At 40.4% G+C, this 22,060-nt stretch overlaps 1 protein-coding gene across 1 annotated transcript in view; it reads right to left on the bottom strand.

The window, feature by feature from the left end:
* HORMAD1 (HORMA domain containing 1) overlaps positions 1-22,060 on the bottom strand; it is an 863,212-nt gene that overhangs the window by 672,290 nt on the left and 168,862 nt on the right. Inside the window, exon 5 of the mRNA XM_085638767.1 lies at positions 7,732-7,768. Coding sequence (XP_085494893.1) covers positions 7,732-7,768 — 37 coding nt within the window. The remainder of the gene's footprint in view (positions 1-7,731; positions 7,769-22,060) is intronic.

Here is a 22,060-nt window from a genome sequence, read left to right as displayed (position 1 = left end):
AGCGAGTGACCACAACCCACTCATTGTCTCACTGTAACAGCTATGACCTCAGGGGGTGATGGTCGCCGGATTGACTATAACAGTAATAAAGGGGTAAGAATAAACTGGGGTGAGTTAAATCCATCATTACTTGAGGGGTGAAATAGTCAGAGCAAATCATGACTTGATCATGGACTGCCTTCAGCAGGATTCTCCCTCAACAACGACAGTACGAAATTTTGAACGGATCTGCACTGATGTAGCAAATAGATTAACACGCCCTGCCAGATCTAAGCAGCACCACGAAACTCGATGGTTCAATGCAGAATGTTCTAGAGCCCACAAGAACTTAAAAATTGCCCTCAAATGTATCCCCCGCAATAGAGAGCAAATAAAAAGTGCTAGATGCTTATATAAAATACCACCAATGAAAGAAAAGAGGAGTTGGGGCGCCTAGCATGGTAGGATTTGGAGAGAGCTAGTGCTCTCAAAGATAGTAAAGGTTTTTGGGCCATTATCAACCGACCCCAGTTCACGGAGGAAGTGGTAAAACAAAGGACTCAATGATTCTGGGTGACATTGGGGAATCTCATTTTGCGTCCATTTTTAACCCACATTGTAGGGATCTGTCGGTGTGTAATGAGGCTCTCACAGCAGACTTGGCACAATCTGCAGAGCTTAGTGCCTCGCTTAAGGTGGTAGAGGTGGAGGAAGCACTAGCAAAGGGAATAAGTAAGAAGGCACCAGGTCCAGATGGAGTCCCACTAGATCTTTTTAAGCTAAATATAAATCTTTGGGCACCCCTGTTGAGTAATGTTTTTAAATCAGCGGTGATTGGTTAAATCCCAGCCTCCAGGAAAGAGGCCACAGTTGTACCCATGTTTAAAAAAGGGAATAGAAACGATCCTGCCTGTTATAGGCCTATTTCCCTTATGGACACCACCGTCAAGGTGCTGGGTAGGGTAATCCTTGCCCAATTAGAAACCTGGGCAACTAAAAAGGGGATCTCAAAAACTCTGTATGGTTTCCGAAGGGGGCTAGGAACAATAGAGCAATGCCTAAATTTGTCCCTGATCATGGGCAAGTACATGAAGGAAAAAGGTGGCTCTATCCACCTTGCCTTCATGGACTTGTCCAGCGCATTTGATATCGTCAACAGGGAGAAATTGTGGGCGCTAATGGCAGAAATAGGCTTTGAAAAGGCACTGATCCTACTTTTATAAAGACTTCATGCTAATACCTCCGTCTCCATAAGATTTGGCCCACAAGGGGAAAGGACGAAGCCCATCACCTCGACCGAAGGAGTTCGGCAGGGGTGCATTTTAGCTCCTTTTCTTTTTTTGATATATACAAATTGTTTGGAAGCGTTTTTATTGGGCAAGAAAATTGATTTTCCTTGTATTAAAGGTAACCCAGTCCCGCTACTCTCGTATGCGGACGACACTGTACTTATGGCCTTGACGCCCAAAAGTCTACAAACCTCACTGGACGCATTTACTAATTTTATGGCGGCTCTAGACTTGGTCAATTATTCAAAGTCTTATGTAATGGTATGTGGCCCAAAAAACACCAAAACCCGAACTTTTAATTTAAGGGGCAAGTCTATCGAAAAGGTAGATACATTTACATATCTGGGGAACATGTTTAATAAGGAGATGAAATGGGATTCTTTAGTCACGGCAAGAGCACAGCAAACAAGCAGAGTAGTGGAGGGGCTGTTTAGGTTTGCCTGTAAGTTAGGCCATTAGCCAGGGCCGAGCTTGTTAATTTATACAAAGCTAAATGCATGTCGGTCGCATCTTATGGGGCGGGTGTGTGGGGCAACCAAACACATCCCTTGCTACAAGTGGTAGAAAACAAGTTCATAAAACGCTTGTTGATGATTCCAAACAACTCCGCCACCTCTTTCTCTCACTAAGAAGTGGGGATGGAATATATAGAAGATCGCATTGGCTCTGCCCCCTGTTCTTATGGACAAAAATATGGGTTTCTGAAGAGTTACAGTTTTCAAAGGAGATTATCGAAGACTGTATTCATTTGGACAAGTCTTTGAAGATTTCTTGGCTTAGTTTTGTGAGGGATAGGTTTTTTGAGAATGGGTGGGCGAGTACTTTGACACCCCAATGAGTATCCCTGCAAAGGCCATAATAAAAGAGGAGTATAACACCTGGGCAACCTTGCGTCATTCGCAAGTGGAGGCGGCAGGCCCTAGCTGCCCTTTTATGCCCAAACAGCAATTTTACCTATTCTTCACCACGAATAGTCAGATGCGTTTTCTTTTAACAAGATTCCGCCTAGGCACTTTGCACTTTTTAGCGACATTCCCCAAACAATCTGGGTGGATGGATAACCTCACTCCTTGTCCTTGCGACAACATGGCCACCTAGAGCACCCTGCACTTTACTCTTTTTTTGTGCACTTTATAAAGAACCGAAGAGAAGATTCTCGATACCCCTGCTAACGAATATTCACCCATGCACATATGTTGAGGGGTTTAGACATCTGCAATCCCTGACCAATTTGTAGTGTGGTGTTAAATTTCATCAAAACAGCAATGGGCATTAGGAAACTTTATGAATTACAGTAACTGGTTGGGGAGAAGAAATGATTTGCACAGTTCTATGTTAACATATATGACATTTTCCAGCCGATGAAGCATTTATTTTTAATTGTGATTGTATTTCATCAAGGATTTTATCTTTTTTTTCAATATTTTAATAATGTATTTTAAAAATGTATTGTCTGATTGACCAAACTTTTATGGTCTTGTGCCGAATAAAGTTATTTTGAATTGAATTGAATTACTGTTTAATCTGTATATAGAACCCTTATTGAGAAAAATCAGAGTAGAACAAAGAATTCCCCCATTTTGTTATCTGGGTTGGTCTAAAAAAAAAGCTCTATATGCAGATGATTTAAATATGTATACAAGCGACCTCATGGTGTCCCTGCTGGTAATAATAGAAGTGACAGAACATTTTGGGAAAACCTCAGTTTATTTAGTCAACAAAGACAAAACAGAGACTATGACCTGGAACAGACCCACCCTCAATTACTTTAATAAAACAGAAATCAGATACCTAGAAATTCGAGTAACGAAGGACTTAGAAAAAACGACATATATCAACTTCAACAGGCTAATGAATGAGACCAAAAAACTCCTGCATCGCTGGGCCCCCCTCCCGATTTCGATTTTAGGAAGATCCAACATAGTTAAAATGATGATCCTTCCAAAATGTACTCTCTTCAACTCTCTCCCTTTATATTTCAATCGAGTATGGTTTAAAAAACTACATGGAGAATGTAGTAGTTTTATATGGAGGAATAAGAGTGTATGAATTTCATGAAATAAACTTCGGAAGAAAAAGATGGAGGACGGTATAGCACTCCCTGATTTCCAGCTTTATTATTGGGCCTTCTTCTTGAAAAATGCTAGACGGCTGTTGATGGACTTTCAAGATATGCCAATGCGAAATAGAGCATTAACAAAAAATGTAGAAGAGGAAGGTAAATATTTCCTATCCAAATTCGGCCACGCCAAATACGTTAAAATAATTAAATTCATAACCAGCATGTAAAGCATTGATTCAAATTAGGAAAATTCTAGGAATTGCATATTACAGTGGTAGGGCACCAATCTGGAGATCCCCAGGGACCCCGCCCTGTCTGAACAACAGTTTGGCGACCCCAATATTAACTGCGGGACTGCTATAGTGAGACCAAATCACTGAGCAAGGCTCTCTGGTATCATGGGACTTCCTATGGGGAAATACGAATTATAATCTGTCCAGATTTAAGTACTATCAACTGGCTAGTTGGTCGCAAACTCAGACAAATCCGGGGATGGAAACTGAAATTGAAGAACTACAAAACAACCAGTTATAGAAAAGAAGTCTCAAAGTGGTACTGGGCCCTGGTACGGAGGAGGACAGACCTCTTGACTCTACCGGAAGAGTTATGGAAGCTTGACATGCCCAGCTGCGATATCCTACACTTATGGCAAGTATCTATGGCTATACTTTGGTCGTCAGTAAAGTCTGCACCACTCAGGAGCAACCACTTATTTACACAATACAGGGTCTAGTGGTCTCCCAAGAGGCTTGCAAAAATGGGTGGAGGCAAGAAGAGATGCTGCCGGAAGTGTGAGCTGGGAAATACGGATGATGTACATCTTTTTTGGCAGTGTCCAGCTATCCAGTCTTTCTGGCAAGAAGTGAGTGAAGTATTGAACAAAATTCTGGGGGCCAATATTTAGGTAATCTTACCACTAGTTATCTTTGGGGTTATTGAACGAGGATAGGATACTTTTGGGGAAAATCAGATCCCACTTTGCCTTTATACTAATAGCCATTGCACAAAGAGAAATCTGTATAAAATGGGTCTCTGAATCACCACCTACCTGTGCGGGCTGGGTCAGGTTTTAAAAGATATTTTGCCAGACTTGATTGTCAATCTGGCTCAACAAAAAAGGAAAAATGTGGCTCCTTTTTTCACGTTTTTTTCATAATTACTAAGCAGTCTCACTACCATAAGAGGGTAGTGACCGTAAACTGTCTTGTTTTATTTGGATAAAGTCCAAGGATTAAGACAAAATCTCAACAGGTTCACGAGGATAGTGGTGGTAATCACTTAAGCCCTCCTCGATTACTAGTTGAAGAAGGCTGGTTAATGCAGACTAAAATAATGGAGGTTATGCTGCGCCCAGATTTCAGACAATTTCCAGATTACAACTCCAGCCTTTGTTACATACGAGGACAAAAAAAAAAAAAGATTTAAATACCTCAGTGCTTCAGTTCTTCAACTCAGTGCCCTGGGTCATAAATCTATGGCAAATATGGTACTGTGTGTGGGATATCGCCATAGGGGCTGCAAATCCATATATACCAGTTTAGATTTGCAAATGGTAATAGGAAGTATGCTGTGGTCTAGCCCTTTGTAAGAAGACAGGAGTTGTCGGTGCCTGAATCCAGGGGTATTGTGTAGAAAGCCCAATCTACCTGGTTGATGTTTGGGGGCAAGAAGAGTGTGTCATTTCACCCAGAATGGGTGATGTCTTATGAAGTTGCAAATAGACGTTGCAAAAAGGGGGAAAGAGAAATGTACAGTGGTCTTGACAGACCACTGTACCATTCTCTTTCCCCCTTTTTGCATAGTGGTTTGACCAAGAATTGTTGGGTTCGATTAGTGCGCTATAATGACAAATTATTTATGTCTATGATATTCTCCCCTTTTTTGCAACATGAAGTTCCTCGAATGATTGATAGGTTTTAGAATAATTCTGGTGTGGCATTTGAGATTGTTAAGAACGAGATTTGTTGTGTATATTTTTATTGTCATATTAAATGTACAATTTATATATTTGATACTTTTTAACTGGTTGGTAATGAAATAATAAAATGATATATTGGAACTACGATCCTATCAGGATTTCTTGGTGATATTAGTTACAATCTAGTATGAATGGTGGATACATTGTAACTAGGTTTTTTTTAAATATTTCCAATGGAATTTAACTTTGACTGACAGTATATTCTCAATTTGCCAGACGTGCACCTCATCTGAGAAGAAGTAAATGGTAATTAAGTAAACTGATGCCAGTGTGCAGAGCTGGCACCTAGAGGTGGCTCTGTGTTGTCATGTCTGGAAGTAGGAGAGAGTCACGATGGAGGTTGATGGTGCCACCTGCCGGCAACATGAGAAATTGAATAAAGCATTGGATGATTAGGCGAATGGTCCACAAGCCTTATGGCATCCAGGTTTCTTGGGCACAGTTTTCCTTTTAGCGATGATGATTTTATACTTTTTAATACATTTATATACTATGCTCATTTCATATAATTGGGACCCTTTTATTGTATGTCTCTGTTTTTAACATTGTATGTATATTTATTTTTAAGGATTGTTGTGTATATTCTCATGTAAATGATCACTAATTGGTCGAATAAAGCTACTACTACTACATTTTGACTTAATTTGTACTACTGCAGATATGACAGAATTTTTACCTCAGCAGGTCTTGAAGAGAACACGGTTTTAACAAGATCAAAGATTGAGGGAAGTGAAAAGAAGGCATACATCAACTGCTTGAAGGAGGAACTACTGCATGGACATTAATATCTCCACAGGCTCAGAGATCTGGCTAAAAGTAGGGCACGCCGACTGTATGTATCTTATTTTGACGAATACGTCTAACTACAGATTCCTCCCCTGGGAATACTGCCCAGGTCCAACCTGGATCTGGAAACTTTACTTCAGCAGTGCTCTTGCATGTCACTAGGTGGCGGTATGGGGTCTGCACTGGCTCGACACTGCCCTTGAAGTAAAGAAACAGGGCTGCTTATAAACATCGCGCGGACGTCCTTTCTTCTCTTTCTGCGCCTTCTGACAGGGATCTGGAGCTCTGCTCCCAATCTTGTTCAGTTTGCCACAACTCCAGAAACAAATTTCAGTGTGCTGTGGAACAATATCCACACCCAAAACAACAGGTTTCACATCATGCTGCAGCAGCAGAAAACAGATGTTGGTCATTCCCTCGCATGAGGTGTTTCTCTGGTGTCTGGGCTCGGGTCACGACTCAAATGAGCATGATAAATGTGCCCATATGACTGAAAACGCACTCTGGGACCCTGAGGCAAAAGTGTATGTCACTGAACACAAGAAAAAGTTGGCGCCTTCACACAAATCTTGCACCAATTTACGGACTTGATCACATTCCGAAGAACATGCCCGCAAGTGGTCAACTTTGCACTGGAAGACCTTCAGTAAGTCAAAATTTAACATCGAAGCGCAAACAAAAAAAACGAAGCAGGACTCCATCCCTTATCACGACTCTAAACCTAAAGAGAAGGTGTGAGCAGTCACAAAGTCAGTTGTACACCTTCTAGGTCTCCAGTCCTGTATAAATGTATTTTGGGGGTGTGTATATATGAGAAAACAAGGTTGATGCAATTCAAACAAGTTTTGTAAACAGGTTTTAAAAAATGATAGTACACGCTATGCTGGTGTGCTACACCCTAAATATCCAAAGTCCAACATGTAACATTCCAAGGAGAGTCACTATGTAAATGGTGTTCACTGCGGTATTGGTGCGGTTTCTCTGAGTGGGCACTTCATCATCAAGCAAGGTCTGAAACAGACCCATGGTATTGCATAGTATCTCTCTATGCTCTTCTGCAAAGCAGGACCTCTGAAAAATAGTCCCATTGACTCATAGGGCTTCACAAGGCTCGCGGAGATCTTGAATCAGCCTCTGATGGTGTCATTAATCTTCACATGGTTGGTGAACACATTTGAAACTGATATAATTCTGGGGAACCCATTTTCAAGCCCACAGAATGTCACTGGACAGAGACTGATACCTCATCCATGTTTCCTGTTTCCCTGGTGTACTGCTGTCATCTCGCCTATCAGAATTAGCACAAGAAAGGCTTTCAGAGCAAGATGGACAGATATGAATTCCATCAGTATTGAATACAAGGTTATTTCTGTGGGAGAGAGAAAACCAGTGTTGAAGGTCCTCCTCAATTTTGCAGGGACACGTCGGAACACTAAGATCCGTGTTTTTACCACCATTGTAATTATTTCTTTGCTTTAGGTAATCTTTTTTAGCACAGGATTGCTATGTAGATAACTCCTGAGTTTTAAAATTATTATCAATTAGTGGTACTCAGTAATGATAACATAAACATGGGATTTGTTAGCCATTAAACATAAAATGCAATCTTTCTACTTGTTTATAATAGTTTGACTTACATATTTCTTCTGTAAAGCATCGTAGCATCCAAGCATCCTGAAACAACCAATAGTATTTTACCTAGTATAAGAATATTTGTCTTAGTTATTCTCAATCAAATCACTTCCTTACTAACATAATGCATGTTAGCAAGCTAACACGGTAATTTATAAGCAGGCATGCATGAAATTAAGCACAATACAAATATCTTGAAAGTACTCATACATATAAGGAACAAAATAATATTACTGAACCTTTAATTTATAGCATATCTTAAAAGGAAAGGCTACCTACATGTAATTCGATGTCTGCATCAAAGGAATCTTCATAAAAGCCATGCACAGAAGTATGCTACTGCCTGCATGCACACAATTCTGCAGTGCATACACCTTACATTAAATGGTACATCTGTGGCCTTTCATCAAACTGCTGCCACATATATGCAACCCTTTTTCAAATTTTCCACTTACAACAAGCAACGTACACCAAACCACATTGCAACCAGAAACTACAATTTTACTGCCGAGGGAAAATGAGACAAAACATGTGCACAATGGAGAGAAGCACAGGTAGCGATCATTGACGGGCTGAAAAAAACTGATCCTTTATGAATACACTGGATTCCAAATGTCATAATGGCTTGTACTGACAGTTACTCCATTGATCCTTGGAAGAATAACATGGAACCCAGCAACATTTGAGCTTCCAATGAACAAATGAAGACAGAGAGGAGGACGGAGTTTATGACTTTAATAAAGTAACCTGTGACGTAGCTGAAAAAGTTACTTAACTTTAATAACAATCTTCCTGGTGAATACTCTATCTGCAGATTTCTCATCTTTTGCATATCCCCAGGTGCCAGACTACTTCTGAAAACCTTTGTTACAGATCTCCACTGGTAAGTGGCGCTAGCTCTGTGTTAGCACCCAAAGCCGCGCAGGTGTGAAATCACTGTAGCAAAACAGTGCCATCTCGGCACACTAACAACAGTTCCGCTGACATTTTTTTCTGAACCCTTAGAAGCAGAGTTGAGGATTAACAACAGATCAAATGTGGATGTGCAGTGCAAAAAACTAAGCTGGATCTTTATTTGTATCAGAATCTATGACCATCCTTCAAAATGAGGAAGTGGCCTCTAATTCCAGCTCTGCGTTGTCATAATTCTGAATCAAATGTAGAATATCCTCACACACTGTGGCGGGAATATTCTAAGTTTATGACTATCAATGAGGATCCAAGGATGCAGACGGAAATGTAACTTACTTGTAATTGCCGTTCTGCCTTGCAGGAATCCTCAATGAAGTCAGAGGGAATTCAGAGGCAGAAATCAAGATGGCGAGAACAGATCTGGAGGAAACAAAATCTAGAGGCCGATAAACTGGTATACAAAAAATCTATTTGAGATTATAAAATGGCAATTTTCAAAGAAAGCAACCTATTATTCTCAGATTATAGAAAGCTCGTAAAATATAATGAAAGAGCTATTTGAAGTCATCAACAATTGTAGCCACCCAATGCCAAGCTTACTCATTCGTCGCCTAAGGGGAGGTGTAATGAATTAGCTGATTTCTTTCAAGACAAAATCAAAGATATCTACTAAGATTTTCTAATGGAGATTCTAGCAAAGCAGAGCGTGGTTTCAGGTAAATTCTGTCCTTGAGCAGACACTTTAGTAAAAGAGCTCCCCATCACTTCTAATTCGGGTTCTCCACCAGTTCCCTGCACTCCACATATCTTGCCCTAAGTGCCGGACATTGTCGTTAAAAACCACACACTACTTTGCAATCGGGCCACTGAGTTGCCCTCTTTCCTCAATTAAAGAAAGAAAAACCACCATTCCACTCGGAAAAAAAACAACTAATGCTGACCTTAAGACGTTGAAAAACTATAGACCTATCTCACTTTTACCACTACCAGCAAACATATTGGAGAAAGCAGTAAACTGAGAACTAGTGCTAAGGATGGAAATCCATAATTTGTTAGATAGTTCACAGGCGGGCTTCAGAAGGGGACACAACATGGAGTAGATATCTGTTTTGGATGAGATTAAAAACATTCTAGATATTGGAGCTGTGATGGCCCTGATTCTACTAGACTTATCTAAGGCTTTTGACACTGTAGCACACTCTGTGATAATGGCATAACTTTCTAAATTGTCCATAAATGATCAAGCTGTTAGGCTCCTGTCTTCCTTCCTTACAGGAAGAATGCAATCAGAGGCTTGAACAACATTTAAGTCACAATCATCTGTGCTTCCCTGTGGTGTTCGTCAGGGTTCTGTACTTAGCCCAACACTTTTTAACCTGTATATAGTTCAGTTGGCAGATATAGTGTACTCCTACAATTTTAGGGTATAATCATATGCTGATGAACCGGTACCTAGTGTAAATTCTTCAGCTCCTGCACAACAAGATGATACCTGGGTACTCCAGTAGTAACTGAACTGTGGCATTCTAGGCTATTTGTGAAAATATGTGCACAGCGATTTGTGATCAGCAAGGAGTGATTATATGCTTATGACACCCAAATTGTGATCGATAGGCAGAACATTTTCTTAACTGAGGGAGGTAGATTTTTGGATGAGATCTAACAGCCTAAAATTAAATGGTGACAAGACAGAGGGTTTAATCCTCAGCAAACCTTTAAGTACTTGGTCTACGCTGTGGTGTTTGTTGAATTTGGAACTGCACCTATACCAGTGGATTTGACGCAAATCCTAGGTGTAGTATATGATAAGAAACTGTCCTTCTCTGCACAGATAACTCTAGTGGTCACATCAAGTGTCTACATCATTTGAATGCTGAGAAAACCATGTCATTGGGCTAATCAGACATGCAGGAATTGATAACCGCTCACTTGAATTACTGTAATGCCGTATATTTAGGTACTACTAAATCACGTTTACAAAGAGCCCAGAATGCAGCTTGTGGGTTAGTTCTGTGGTACAGGTATCAGTCTGTTGCGCAGGGGACTAAGAGTTTATACTGCCTACCGGTTCGTTCACAGGCTATTCTCAAGGAACTGTGAAGGCACAAAAGGCCCAGCATGAAATTGGGCTTTGCACTCTATTCAAAATATATTTAATTGGTATGTTCCTGGTGGGCCTCTTATCTATAGACAGCAGAGATGCTGTGATGAAGAGTCAAACAAAGCAGATTCTTTGTGTTGGTCAATCCTAAATACTAGATGTTAGACCTGGCATCCTTGGTGTGGTTTCCCCTGAAGTTTTGCCTTCTGATCTCCCATTTGTTGACTTCATTTTTGCTGATTCTGGGAACATTACCACTGCTAACCAGTGAATATGCTTTTTAATCTAAACATGGTAAAATAGGTTTATTCACAATTGACAAATCTGATTTACTTATAAGTCCCTAGTAAAGCGCACTTAATGTGCCAAGGGCCTGTAAATTAAATGCTACTAGTGGGTTTGCAGCACTGATTGTGCCAACCACTTCAGTAGCCCTGTAAACATGTATCAGGCCTGCCACTGCAGAGCCTGTGTGTGTAGTTTTAAAGTGTCATTTCGACCTGGCAAGTTAATCTACTTGCCAGGCCTAAACCTTCTTTTTTATTACATTTAAGTCAACCCTAAGGTTGGCGCTAGGGAGTTAAGTTATACATGTCCTGTAGTTAAATACTCTTAAATTCATTTTTCACTACTGCAAGGCCTATCTCTTCAATAGGGTAGCATTGGATTGCCTTAAAACATCTTTTAAGTGTAATTTCTAATTGGAAAAAGATAGACATTATAAGTTTGGTGTCTCTGGAGTTACAATTTAAAATCCCGACTAATGGTGAAATTGGATTGTAAGTTGCCAGCCTGAAAATTCCACTTTTTAGATACTTACCCCAGATATGTATCTGGGAGGTCCAGTGCACTACGAATGGTACACTATCCAGTGTACAAAATATTAACAACACATATGTTAATTGTGCAACAATTTTAAATAATAAACTCTTATTCAAATTAGTAATCCATGAAACGTGAAAATGAAATCCAATGTTCCAACAATCTGAATCAGATAGATGAATTTAAATCTGCTTTATTTCTGTAAACTGCAGATATAGTTGTAGAATCAACAGAAAATTATTTTGCTTGTAATCAGCGAAAGTCAGAGTGATACATCCTCCGGTCCTATTCAGCAACAAATTCGCCAATTAGAATACTTAATGCGCAGAGGGATCAATCAACGTCTGCATGCCACGACGCTGATCCAATATCATAAAGCTAGTCGTATTCCAAGGGGGCTTCGGCTTGCCATTAAACCCATGTTATTTAAAATGAATAGAAAATTCATGGAAAAATGGTACGCCATTTTAAACAAATGCTCTTTGGACCTCATTTTATTAATTGTTGAGGAATTATCACAGGTACTATCTGGTTTAGAATCGGAAATCAAGGAACTACAGGCGAGTTTAACATCTAGAATGGAGATTAAGGTGTGGACCACTACTGAAGACGAAATTAACTCTAAACTTGATACGTACGCAAAAGAGATTCACGATCGGAAGGCCAGAAAATTTCGACGAGATACGATAGATTATAAATTAGATGAGGTTTACTCATGGGCTGAAGTATATGCTCAAAAACGCAATTGGCAAAAGCCAAGTACAACTTCATCAGATGAAAGTTTAGCATCAGTCAGTGACACGCAGTTATCTCGTCCTCCTGTGTCGTCTATTACTCAATCGACGTTGAGTGACCCTAGTACCACAGGTCCCAGCACTTCCAAGGTTTCTGTTTTGGCAACCAGCCCAGCTGCAAATCAACCGCCTACGCAAACAGTGGCAGAACCCGCCAAACATGTAGAGGTCACCGATTCCACAAAAAAAGGGACCACAAGTCGAACAAAGAAACACTAGTGGTAAACATTTCTTCCAAACAATTGACTAATAACCAGGTTTCTGTATTGAAGAAGGGATGCTCATTCGTACCCACTCATCATTCACGAGGTTTGGATTCTATGATTGCCTTGCATAAATTCACTAAAAAATTACGATTACGTCATTTTTTTTCAACTTTTGTCACTCATGTGGAATCTTCAACTGATGAGGAATATCTTGAATTTAAACCTCTAAGTACGTTTGTTTCCCACATTTCGCATAAAACCATTGACTTGTTCGAAACCTTGGTCAAACAAGACATTGCTAAATTTCCATCTTTAATGGCAGGCATCCCCAATTTATCTAAAAGAGAAAAATTTGCTTTAAAATCTTTGCAATTGAACAAAACTTTACATTTTACTAAAGCGGACAAAGGCGGTGCATTAGTAGTAATGGATCACACCCAGTATGATAACAAGATAGATTTGATGTTACAGGATTCCTCTACCTATGTGCCATTGGCTGAAGATCCTACCGAAGAGTTTTCAGTGATATTGGAGTCCATTTTATCACATGCGGTTGATATGAAATGGATTACCATGAAAACCAGAGAGTACTTATTCATTCGCTTTCTGCGCAGACCGGGACTATACATGCTTCCCAAGATACACCAAAATGTTATGGACCCCCCGTTGAGACCGATTTTCTCCGGGTGTGGTTCCATACATGAGCCATCGGGACATTACTTGGATGTCTGCTTGCAACCCATTGCGCAAAATTGTCCATCATATGTTCAGGACACTACACATTTTTTGACCATCTTGCAAAACATTGATCTCCCTACGCCTGGTGACATTTATTTATGTACGATAGATGTTGTATCATTGTACACATCGATTCCACATCTAGAAGTGATTGAGGCAATTGACTGGGCTTTATTAAGGCACAACAAGATAAGGGCCAACAAAGTGTTTCTGCTTGAAATACTACATTTTTGTTTATTCCACTGTTATTTTCAATGGAAAAAACAATTTTTTCTTCAAGCAAACGGCACATCGATGGGTTTTCCTGGAGCTCCCAGCTATGCGAATATCTTCATGTTCAAATTTGAAACTGAAAACATTTTTTCCAATAGTGCATGGTCATCGAGATTGATTACATACAGACGTTTCATTGATGACATATTCATCATTTGGCACGGATCACGCAGTGATATGGAAACTCAAATTATGTCACTCAATCAATTAAGCTTTATTCGGTACAAATTAATGACCATAAAAGCACAATGGACAGACATAATAAGAAAAAATACAAGGGCAAGTTATGGTAAACATAGCGATACATTAAGTATCACAATAAATAAATAAAAACTGGTTAAAATACGTAAACATATCCACACTTTGTTAAAAACACATGCTTTTCCTGGAATTGATGCATTTGTTTAAAAAAGTTGCAGTGTAAAAACAAATATCCGCAGATTGCAAATTAAATATTAATTTCATTGCATGCTCAACTGTCCGTATTCTATATTTAACAAATATTGGTTTGAGAAAGGCAATACGGAAATTAAAGTATAATTTGCAAAACAAGATAAAGTGCAGTGTGCTTTGCGTGGAGGTCCCATCACATCTACAAGGCCCAGATGGATGTTTTTTCATTGTCGGATGGGCCACCAAATGGTGCACCATTCCAAATCTGAGTCTTGTTAACACAAATTTATGCGAGGGCCTTGTGACCAAGGTTAAGAAGACAGGAAATCCTTCCGTAGATAGGTATCTATTGTAGAACATGACAGTGGACAGAGTTCCAGCGGCAACTGCCCTCTTTCTCTCTGCAAAGGCCAGAAAAACCCTTTTTAGCTAATTTTTGGGGATCAATAGAACTGCTTTGGGATCTTTTACAATGTTCAGGTTAAAAATATCTGAAAAACATACTATAATGTATTTAATCCAGGGTATTGCTACAAATTTGTCTAAACGCAAACAGTCCTGAATAATAGACCTAGTAAAAGACTTCTCATCCTTCAGCCAGATAGACCGCCAGGTCATCAAAGGCCTAAGGGATAAAAAGTCAAGTAGGTAGTTAACAGATAATTCCTGATGACTCAAAACATTAGAGGCCGATGTAGGCAAGCATAGAAGTTTTTTAAGAAAAAGATTTTCTTCCAGCTGCAAATTAAGGGCACAACAATAGCCCCAAATTCCTGCCCCATACAGTGCAATAGTTACACATCTGGCTTGGTAAATTTTAAGCATGTGCCCGGTCCTACGGTCCCCAATTTTGACGGCAAATCTAAAGATGCCATGGGCATTTCTAGCCATTTTATTACGTATGTTATTGAATTTATAATTCCACTTCTCATCACAAGAGAAGGTAATACCTAAATAACAGAATTTATCCACTTGTTGCACCTTTACATTATCAATAAAATACCCTTTAGTAGTATGTTTAGAATTCTTTGAGCCACAGATCATGGTGTGCGTTTTTCCTTTGTTTATAACTAGTTTCCAACCTTTAATAAAGGATGCAAAACTATCCATCAACCGCTGCAATCCTACGGAAGTTCTAGATAACAAAACAGCGTCATCGGCGTATAACAACACCAGCACTGAAACGCCATTGATGATAGGAGCATCTGCGTTAACTTCCTTTAAAATAGCATCAATCCCATTAATAAATAAGATAAATAAAAGAGGAGCTAAAACACAACCCTGCCTTATACCACGTTTGACACTAAAGTTTGGGGTACATTCTCCCTTACTGCCATAGCGCACGCAAGTTTTTAATTTCTCGTACATCCTGGCAAGAAAGAATATTATGCCCTCCGGTGCTCCCATTTTCAACAAGGTTGGCCACAAAATCGAGTGGTCCACCATGTCGAAACCGCTGCTCAGGTCGGCAAAGCACAAGTACATAAGGCCTGGTTTTGCATCACTGTACTTCCCAATCAACAGTTCTAAATTGACACATTGATCAAGCGTACCCCTGCCTTTCCTAAAACCATACTGGCTGTCTGCCAGAATGCAATCCTGTTCCACCCATTCTTCCAATCTTACAAGCATGACCCTACTCATAACCTTTATGGAGGAGCCCAATAGAGAGACAGGACGATAATTCTTTGCATCAGACCTGCTTCCTTTTTTATAAATTGGAACAATAATAGACTCCTCCCAGGTTGGGGGAGGCTCAGTACAGACAGCAGCATTAAAAACGACGGCCAACAGGGGACCCCAGACTTTAGGTGCAGCTTTATAAACATCAATCGGGACCCAGTCCGGGCCTTGGCCCTTCCCGCCCTTGCTCGCCCGAATGCCACTTTCGACCTCTTCAACAGAGATATCAAGTGGCAAAATAGGCCAACTAGGTAAACAAGCATCAGTAATTTTACCCGAGTCAAAAATAATCGAAAAGTGGATAATCCACCCTTCTCTAGAAACATTTGCTGTTAACTCGGGTACATTGGCCTCTTTAAGAAATGGTGAGTTAACCGTCGCCCAAAACAGTGTGCAGTTAGATAATTCTGCAGCTTGGTTAAGTGAATCCCAAGCTTGCTGCTGTAGGACCCCCTTCCTATATTTGATAGCGTTTTTATAATCTGTCCTCAAATTTATTACTAAGTTTTTATCCCTAGGCTTCATTGCTAAAGCCTGCTTAAGGCTGGTTAGAGCTGCCGAACAGGTGTGATCAAACCAACCAGGTCCAGTCCTTGAACGACCCGTATTACGACCGGTAAACTTAGCATCAATGGCAGTGTTGATTCCTTTAAAAGAAGATAAGACCCGCTCATGGTCAAATCTGTTTTCCAAGATAAAAACAATGTCTACCAAATTCCCCTTTATTATAGATGTAATAAATTCTAAAGCTTTCTCCCCTACCCACCTAAGTCTTACCCCATTAACCCGGTGAGCTTCTATATTATCGATTGTGATCCCCACCTCTGCATCACTATCCTCCCACAAAGTGGTGGCCATAATAATGCAGTTGTGGTCACTTCTAACTGTTATTTCAATTTCCAGTGGGGCAAAGCAATCGACAATACTAGAAGATACTATCACATGATCAATCACCGAATTAGTAGGCCAGTTTTTAAATGTAGGGACAGGCAAGCCATTTCCATCCTTGCAACATTCCAATATTTCCAGGTCATGACAACCCATTAATTTATGCAAGGTTTCCCCATAAGTATCATGGCCAAAGTGCGGTACGTCTCATCCATCATTATTAGTGACCCCACATACCTTAAACGGTGACAATTCACACAGCGTAGTGTTAAAGTCCCCACACCAAATAATATCAAATACAACATTAAATTCCAAACTCAAAATATCAATGGTATTGGCCAAATCTGTTACTATTTTACCCCTGGTGCTGTCAAAGATATTATTATAATAGTTGATCAGAAGGATATTGCGGCCTTTGCCTTCAGAGATCCAGAGCATCTGAACAAGATCACCTACAGGTATATACTTTTTTACTAGTATTCGGCGATGAACCGATATAAGTATAAGTGAACCCCTCTTAGCTCTACCAGGTCCTTCTCCCCGTGCAGGTAAATTGTAGGACACAAATCCCTCATAATCAACATCACCTTTGCACCAGGTTTCTTGGAAGCATAAGATGTCATACTTGCTAATAAAAGTTTTCCAACCTGGATCTCTATCCTTGGATTTTAAGCCGGCCACGTTCCAGCAAACCAATCTAGTATATGTGCCTATTCTAGTAGCATTCATTGTTACGGGTCCAGTAACATGTTCAGTAACAGTGGCCCCCCCAGTAGACTGTCCCATATTGCGTAAATACACAAGACCCTCACCAACAGTCTCTACCTTAGTCAAAAAGGACGTGGGTGGTGTGGCCATGGTTGGTGTGGCCATGGTTGCAATTTTGTTAACACAGTCATCCACACCAATACCTTTAGCCCTCTCTGGGTACATATCTCTCTCTTGTATAAGTCAGTCATTAGAATCCAGGGAGCTAAGGGCATAAAATCTATTTTGAGTTGGAATACCAAGGTGAGGTCTATAGGTAGCCGGATGGGTAATGGTTCCACTATTCTCACAATGATTGATATTGAGATGACTATAAAAGAAACCCAACGATCGAACACACACATTAGCATCAGAGGTTGGGAGAGACGCAGCTCTTAGGAGGACAGTGGCAACATGTTGTGGATGTTTAAAATTTACAATCACACAATTCCCCTTTGAGCTTTTCCTAGAACTCCCTATCCATTTAACTCTCCTGGTAGTCAGGACTTGGTCAGAAAAATTTACCGGGAAACCGCATTGTCTATTCAACCAGGATATACTTTTATTTTTTAAAGAGTCATGTGTTTCTTGATGACCCCTACTTTCTAGTGGCGGTACATTTGTTAATACTACCACGTATGGTGCACACTCAGGCGGAAGGTTAGTAACATGCCCTTTATTTATTTATTTCCAGCCCTCGTTATTTTTAGTAACAATTACAGTCTGTCATTACGGATTGGTACTTGAGGGGTTATAGAATTAACTGTGACATTCTCCCTACTATCTGTTACCTTAATAGAGAAAACGTCCTGGGTATTACCTTTATCATTAATTATGTCAGTGGTCCCTCTTCCTGGTCCTTCGATGGCTTTTTTAAGAAGTCCGCCCAGTCTAACGACTTCTGCAGTTAATTCTTCAAGTGGGTGTATAATACCTTTGATCTTTAGATCAATAATATCCGCTAAGTTCTTTGTCGTATCAGCATCTAGACTAACATTGTTAATCTTGACAGCCTCATCTATTTCACAATGTTTTAATGGTGATGCTACCCATTTCCTTACAGTACGTGTTCCCCCCCTTTTATATTGAGTTTTCCTACATGCTCTAACTGCCCGCGCTACTGGGGCAGGGGAGCATTGTACTACCTTGTCAGTACAATCTTCTAGATCCACTAAAATGGGGGGAACCTGCTCAGATTCGGACAGTTCCCCAGCCAAAACATCCACATTAGTAGCACTAATACCACTATTATCGTCCAATAGAACTAGCGGGCACTGGGTAGGGGTTACCGGCGGTGGAGAAATGCTTATCAATAATGACTGTCGCCTTTCAGTATTTATTTTACTCACCACTTGCACCAAATAATTATCCATGGTACGTGGCCCAGAAGGGGCCTTCAATTTCGACATACTAGTGGGAGAAAATAATCCTGAACAAGCTTACTGAATTATAAAATAATATAATAACGATTGCACAATTAAAACAAATACTAAACACTTAACAAGGTCCAAACACAGTATAATGTCTAAGATCTCACTGTGTACAGCTATATTTCCAGCCAGCAGCTTAATTGGGACAGAGTCTCTGGCCCAGCCCAGTCTCTTCTGGCCTCTTCTGGCCACAGAGGGCCCGCCCTTTGCCCGGGCTTGGCCCGGCGCCGCCCGCGACGCGGAGGGAGCCGTTTGAATTTAGCGCCTCCGGGCGCGGAAGTGCTGACGGGTGGGGGCGGTGACAACAAGGGAGTCCTGGGAGGCGTAGTCCTGCACTCCCTGCGTGTGGCGCACAAACCAGCAGCAACAGCGACGGGGGAAGAAGAGAGCGTCCGCCCCAACGAGCTCCCCAGCGCTGCCCAGGTAAGAACTGCTCCGCCGATAATCAAAAATGCTTCAGCAAGATCTCCCGCTCCACCGAGGGAGCCGTTTGAATTTAGCGCCTCCGGACGCACAAGTGCTGACGGGTGGGGGCGGTGACAACAAGGGAGTCCTGGGAGGCGTAGTCCTGCACTCCCTGCGTGTGGCGCACAACCAGCAGCAACAGCGACGGGGGAAGAAGAGAGCGTCCGCCCCAACGAGCTCCCCAGCGCTGCCCAGGTAAGAACTGCTCCGCCTATAATCAAAATGCTTCAGCAAGATCTCCCAATTATGTCACTCAATGCCATAAACCCTAGAATTCAATTTACTCATCAGATTGAAACTGTGAGCATTCCATTTCTTGATGTAATGGTCACGGTATCTGGTACTACCATTAAGACTACTGTTTTTCAAAAACCAACTGATCGAAACAATGCTTTATTATATCAAAGCTTCCATCCTTGGTCATTGAAACGCCACCTCCCATTATCCCAATTTCTCAGAATTAGACGGATTACATCAGATTTGGCGTTAGGACAGGAGACAGTTGAAGTTTCTAAAGACACATTTTTACGCAGAGGCTATCCCTTACATGTAGTAGATGAGGCAGCCACAAGGTCTTTAGCCATTCATCGTGATGATTTGCTAAAAAAGAGAAACAAACAAACCGATACTGCCAGAGAAGTATTTGTTTCCACGTTTTCCACTCACTCTCAGATGCTTAAGAAAAGCATCTTGTCAAGATGGGATCTCCTTCAATCAGAGTCTGATGTTAAAGGGTTGTTCTCTAATCCTCCATTGTTTGCATACAAAAGATCCCCCAATTTAAAAGACATTTTGAATAAACCTAAGGAAAGTACAAAACCGTGTAAGGGTACGTCTAAGTGCATGAACTGCTCACACTGTAATAACGTGATTCTGGGTAATTGTTTAGCACATCCCCGCTCTGGCAAAAAGATTAGTTTGAATTTCAATGCGAATTGCAACAGCCATCACGTAATTTATGTCATTAAATGTCCTTGCGATTTGTATTATATAGGAAAAACTGAAAGAGTGCTGCGCACCAGGATAACTGAACACAAAAGCAGGATCAGAACCAAAACGATTACCTCTCCGCTAGCATTACATTGGTTGAAAGCTAAACATACCATTGCTCAATTAAAATTTGGTGTTATAGAGATGGTAGAAGTGCGTCCAGATCGAGACACTTCTAAGTTTCTATCTCAACGTGAATCGTATTGGATCTGGTTTTTGCAAACTTTGTCCCCCAAGGGACTCAATGATAAATTTGAATTATCCTGTTTTGTATAAGATCATGTACAGTCATGCGCTAACTCTGCTTGTTCATTCTTTCATATTGTTGGCGGTTGCTTAGGATAGGTGTTTTATTGTATTAGATGAGGCTGTTTCAATAATAAGCTTGTTGACATTGTATTCTCATTTTTACTTTTATTCTCATTTTCATTTTTTCTTACTCATTATTTATCATTTCGTATTTCTAGTGTAATCTATCCTCTGCACTGGTGTTTGGTCTTTACTTTTATGCAGGTCTTCACTATTCAGATTGAGTCTATCAGGTTATTCACCTTGCCAAGATGGCTGCCGTTTAATCTTGTTCATGCAGTCCTATCTTTGTTTCCATGCATTGACGCACTAGCACTCTTTTAATGACGCGTAGTCCATTGGTAACCATCGTGAGAGCTGACAGTCCGGGCATCGATATTTACACGCTTTGAAATTTGCTGTTTAGGTGAGCCTTGTCATGACTTAGCCGGCACAATTAAATTTCAAGGGTGGCAGATAACATGTACTGTGGCGGTTTTGTACGTGTGCGTGGTAGACTTTTTTTTGAGAAAGGTGTGTAGCTGCTGGCTTTGAAGAGTTTTAGCGTGGAGGAATCACCACTGTATTTAATGTGATGGCTTTGCGACATTCGCGTGTATTGCAATGATTACAGCAGAGGAAGAGTTAGGCAACTTCTATTGAATTTTCAACGCAGTTTGATTCTGTTGATTTTGCAGATTTTCATGGCGGTTTGCTTCGTGGTGTGTGCCTAATGAGCACATTATAGGTAAGCACTTGACCTTTGGGGAGATTTGATTTACGTACACTTAGTGCATTTGACCTCCATCACCACTTAAATTTTTTCCTAGGCATTGGTCTAGAGACGTGTTACGGCGTTGAGCTTGTTCTAGAAGTGATTCTTCTTATGGTAGAGGTATGATTTGTTTCCACACATTCCTGTCAGACTCACGCTTGTATGACTCACGGGTGTTAGTTTACCACTATAGAAGTTTGTGTATGTCGCACTAGATTGCTTCGACACGAGCTAAGAAGATTGACTCACAATGAGGTTTGGGCTCCTTTACTTTCGCTCACTGTAGATAATCTCTTTCTTATTTATTTTCCCTTTTATATTTCCTTTTTTCTCCTTTTTTCTCATTTTATCAAATGACAAAAGCTGTGTATCATTTTCCTGCCCTCGACTGACCCATATTGTCTGTTGTAATGTTGATTTAAGTATCACCATTTCATATGAATTATACATGATATTATTGTTTTCACAGATTCCCCTGAAGAAGGGCTCATGTAAAGAGCCCGAAATGCATTGGGACTTTTGATACTCTGACTTTCGCTGATTACAAGCAAAATAATTTTCTGTTGATTCTACAACCATATCTGCAGTTTACAGAAATAAAACAGATTTAAATTCATCTATCTGATTCAGATTGTTGGAACATTGAATTTCATTTTCACGTTTCATGGATTACTAATTTGAATAAGAGAGTTTATTATTTAAAATTGTTGCACAATTAACATATGTGTTAATATTTTGTACACTGGATAGAGTACCATTTGTCGTGCACTGGACCTCCCAGATACATATCTGGGGTAATTTGTTCACATTTTTTAATCAGGCGGCCCGC

Source organism: Triturus cristatus, chromosome 12, assembly GCF_964204655.1.
Source record: "Triturus cristatus chromosome 12, aTriCri1.1, whole genome shotgun sequence".
In the NCBI taxonomy this organism is placed as follows: Eukaryota; Metazoa; Chordata; class Amphibia; order Caudata; family Salamandridae; genus Triturus; species Triturus cristatus.
The sequence above is the reverse complement of the archived record's forward strand: the minus strand, read 5'-3'. Positions and strand labels throughout refer to the sequence as shown.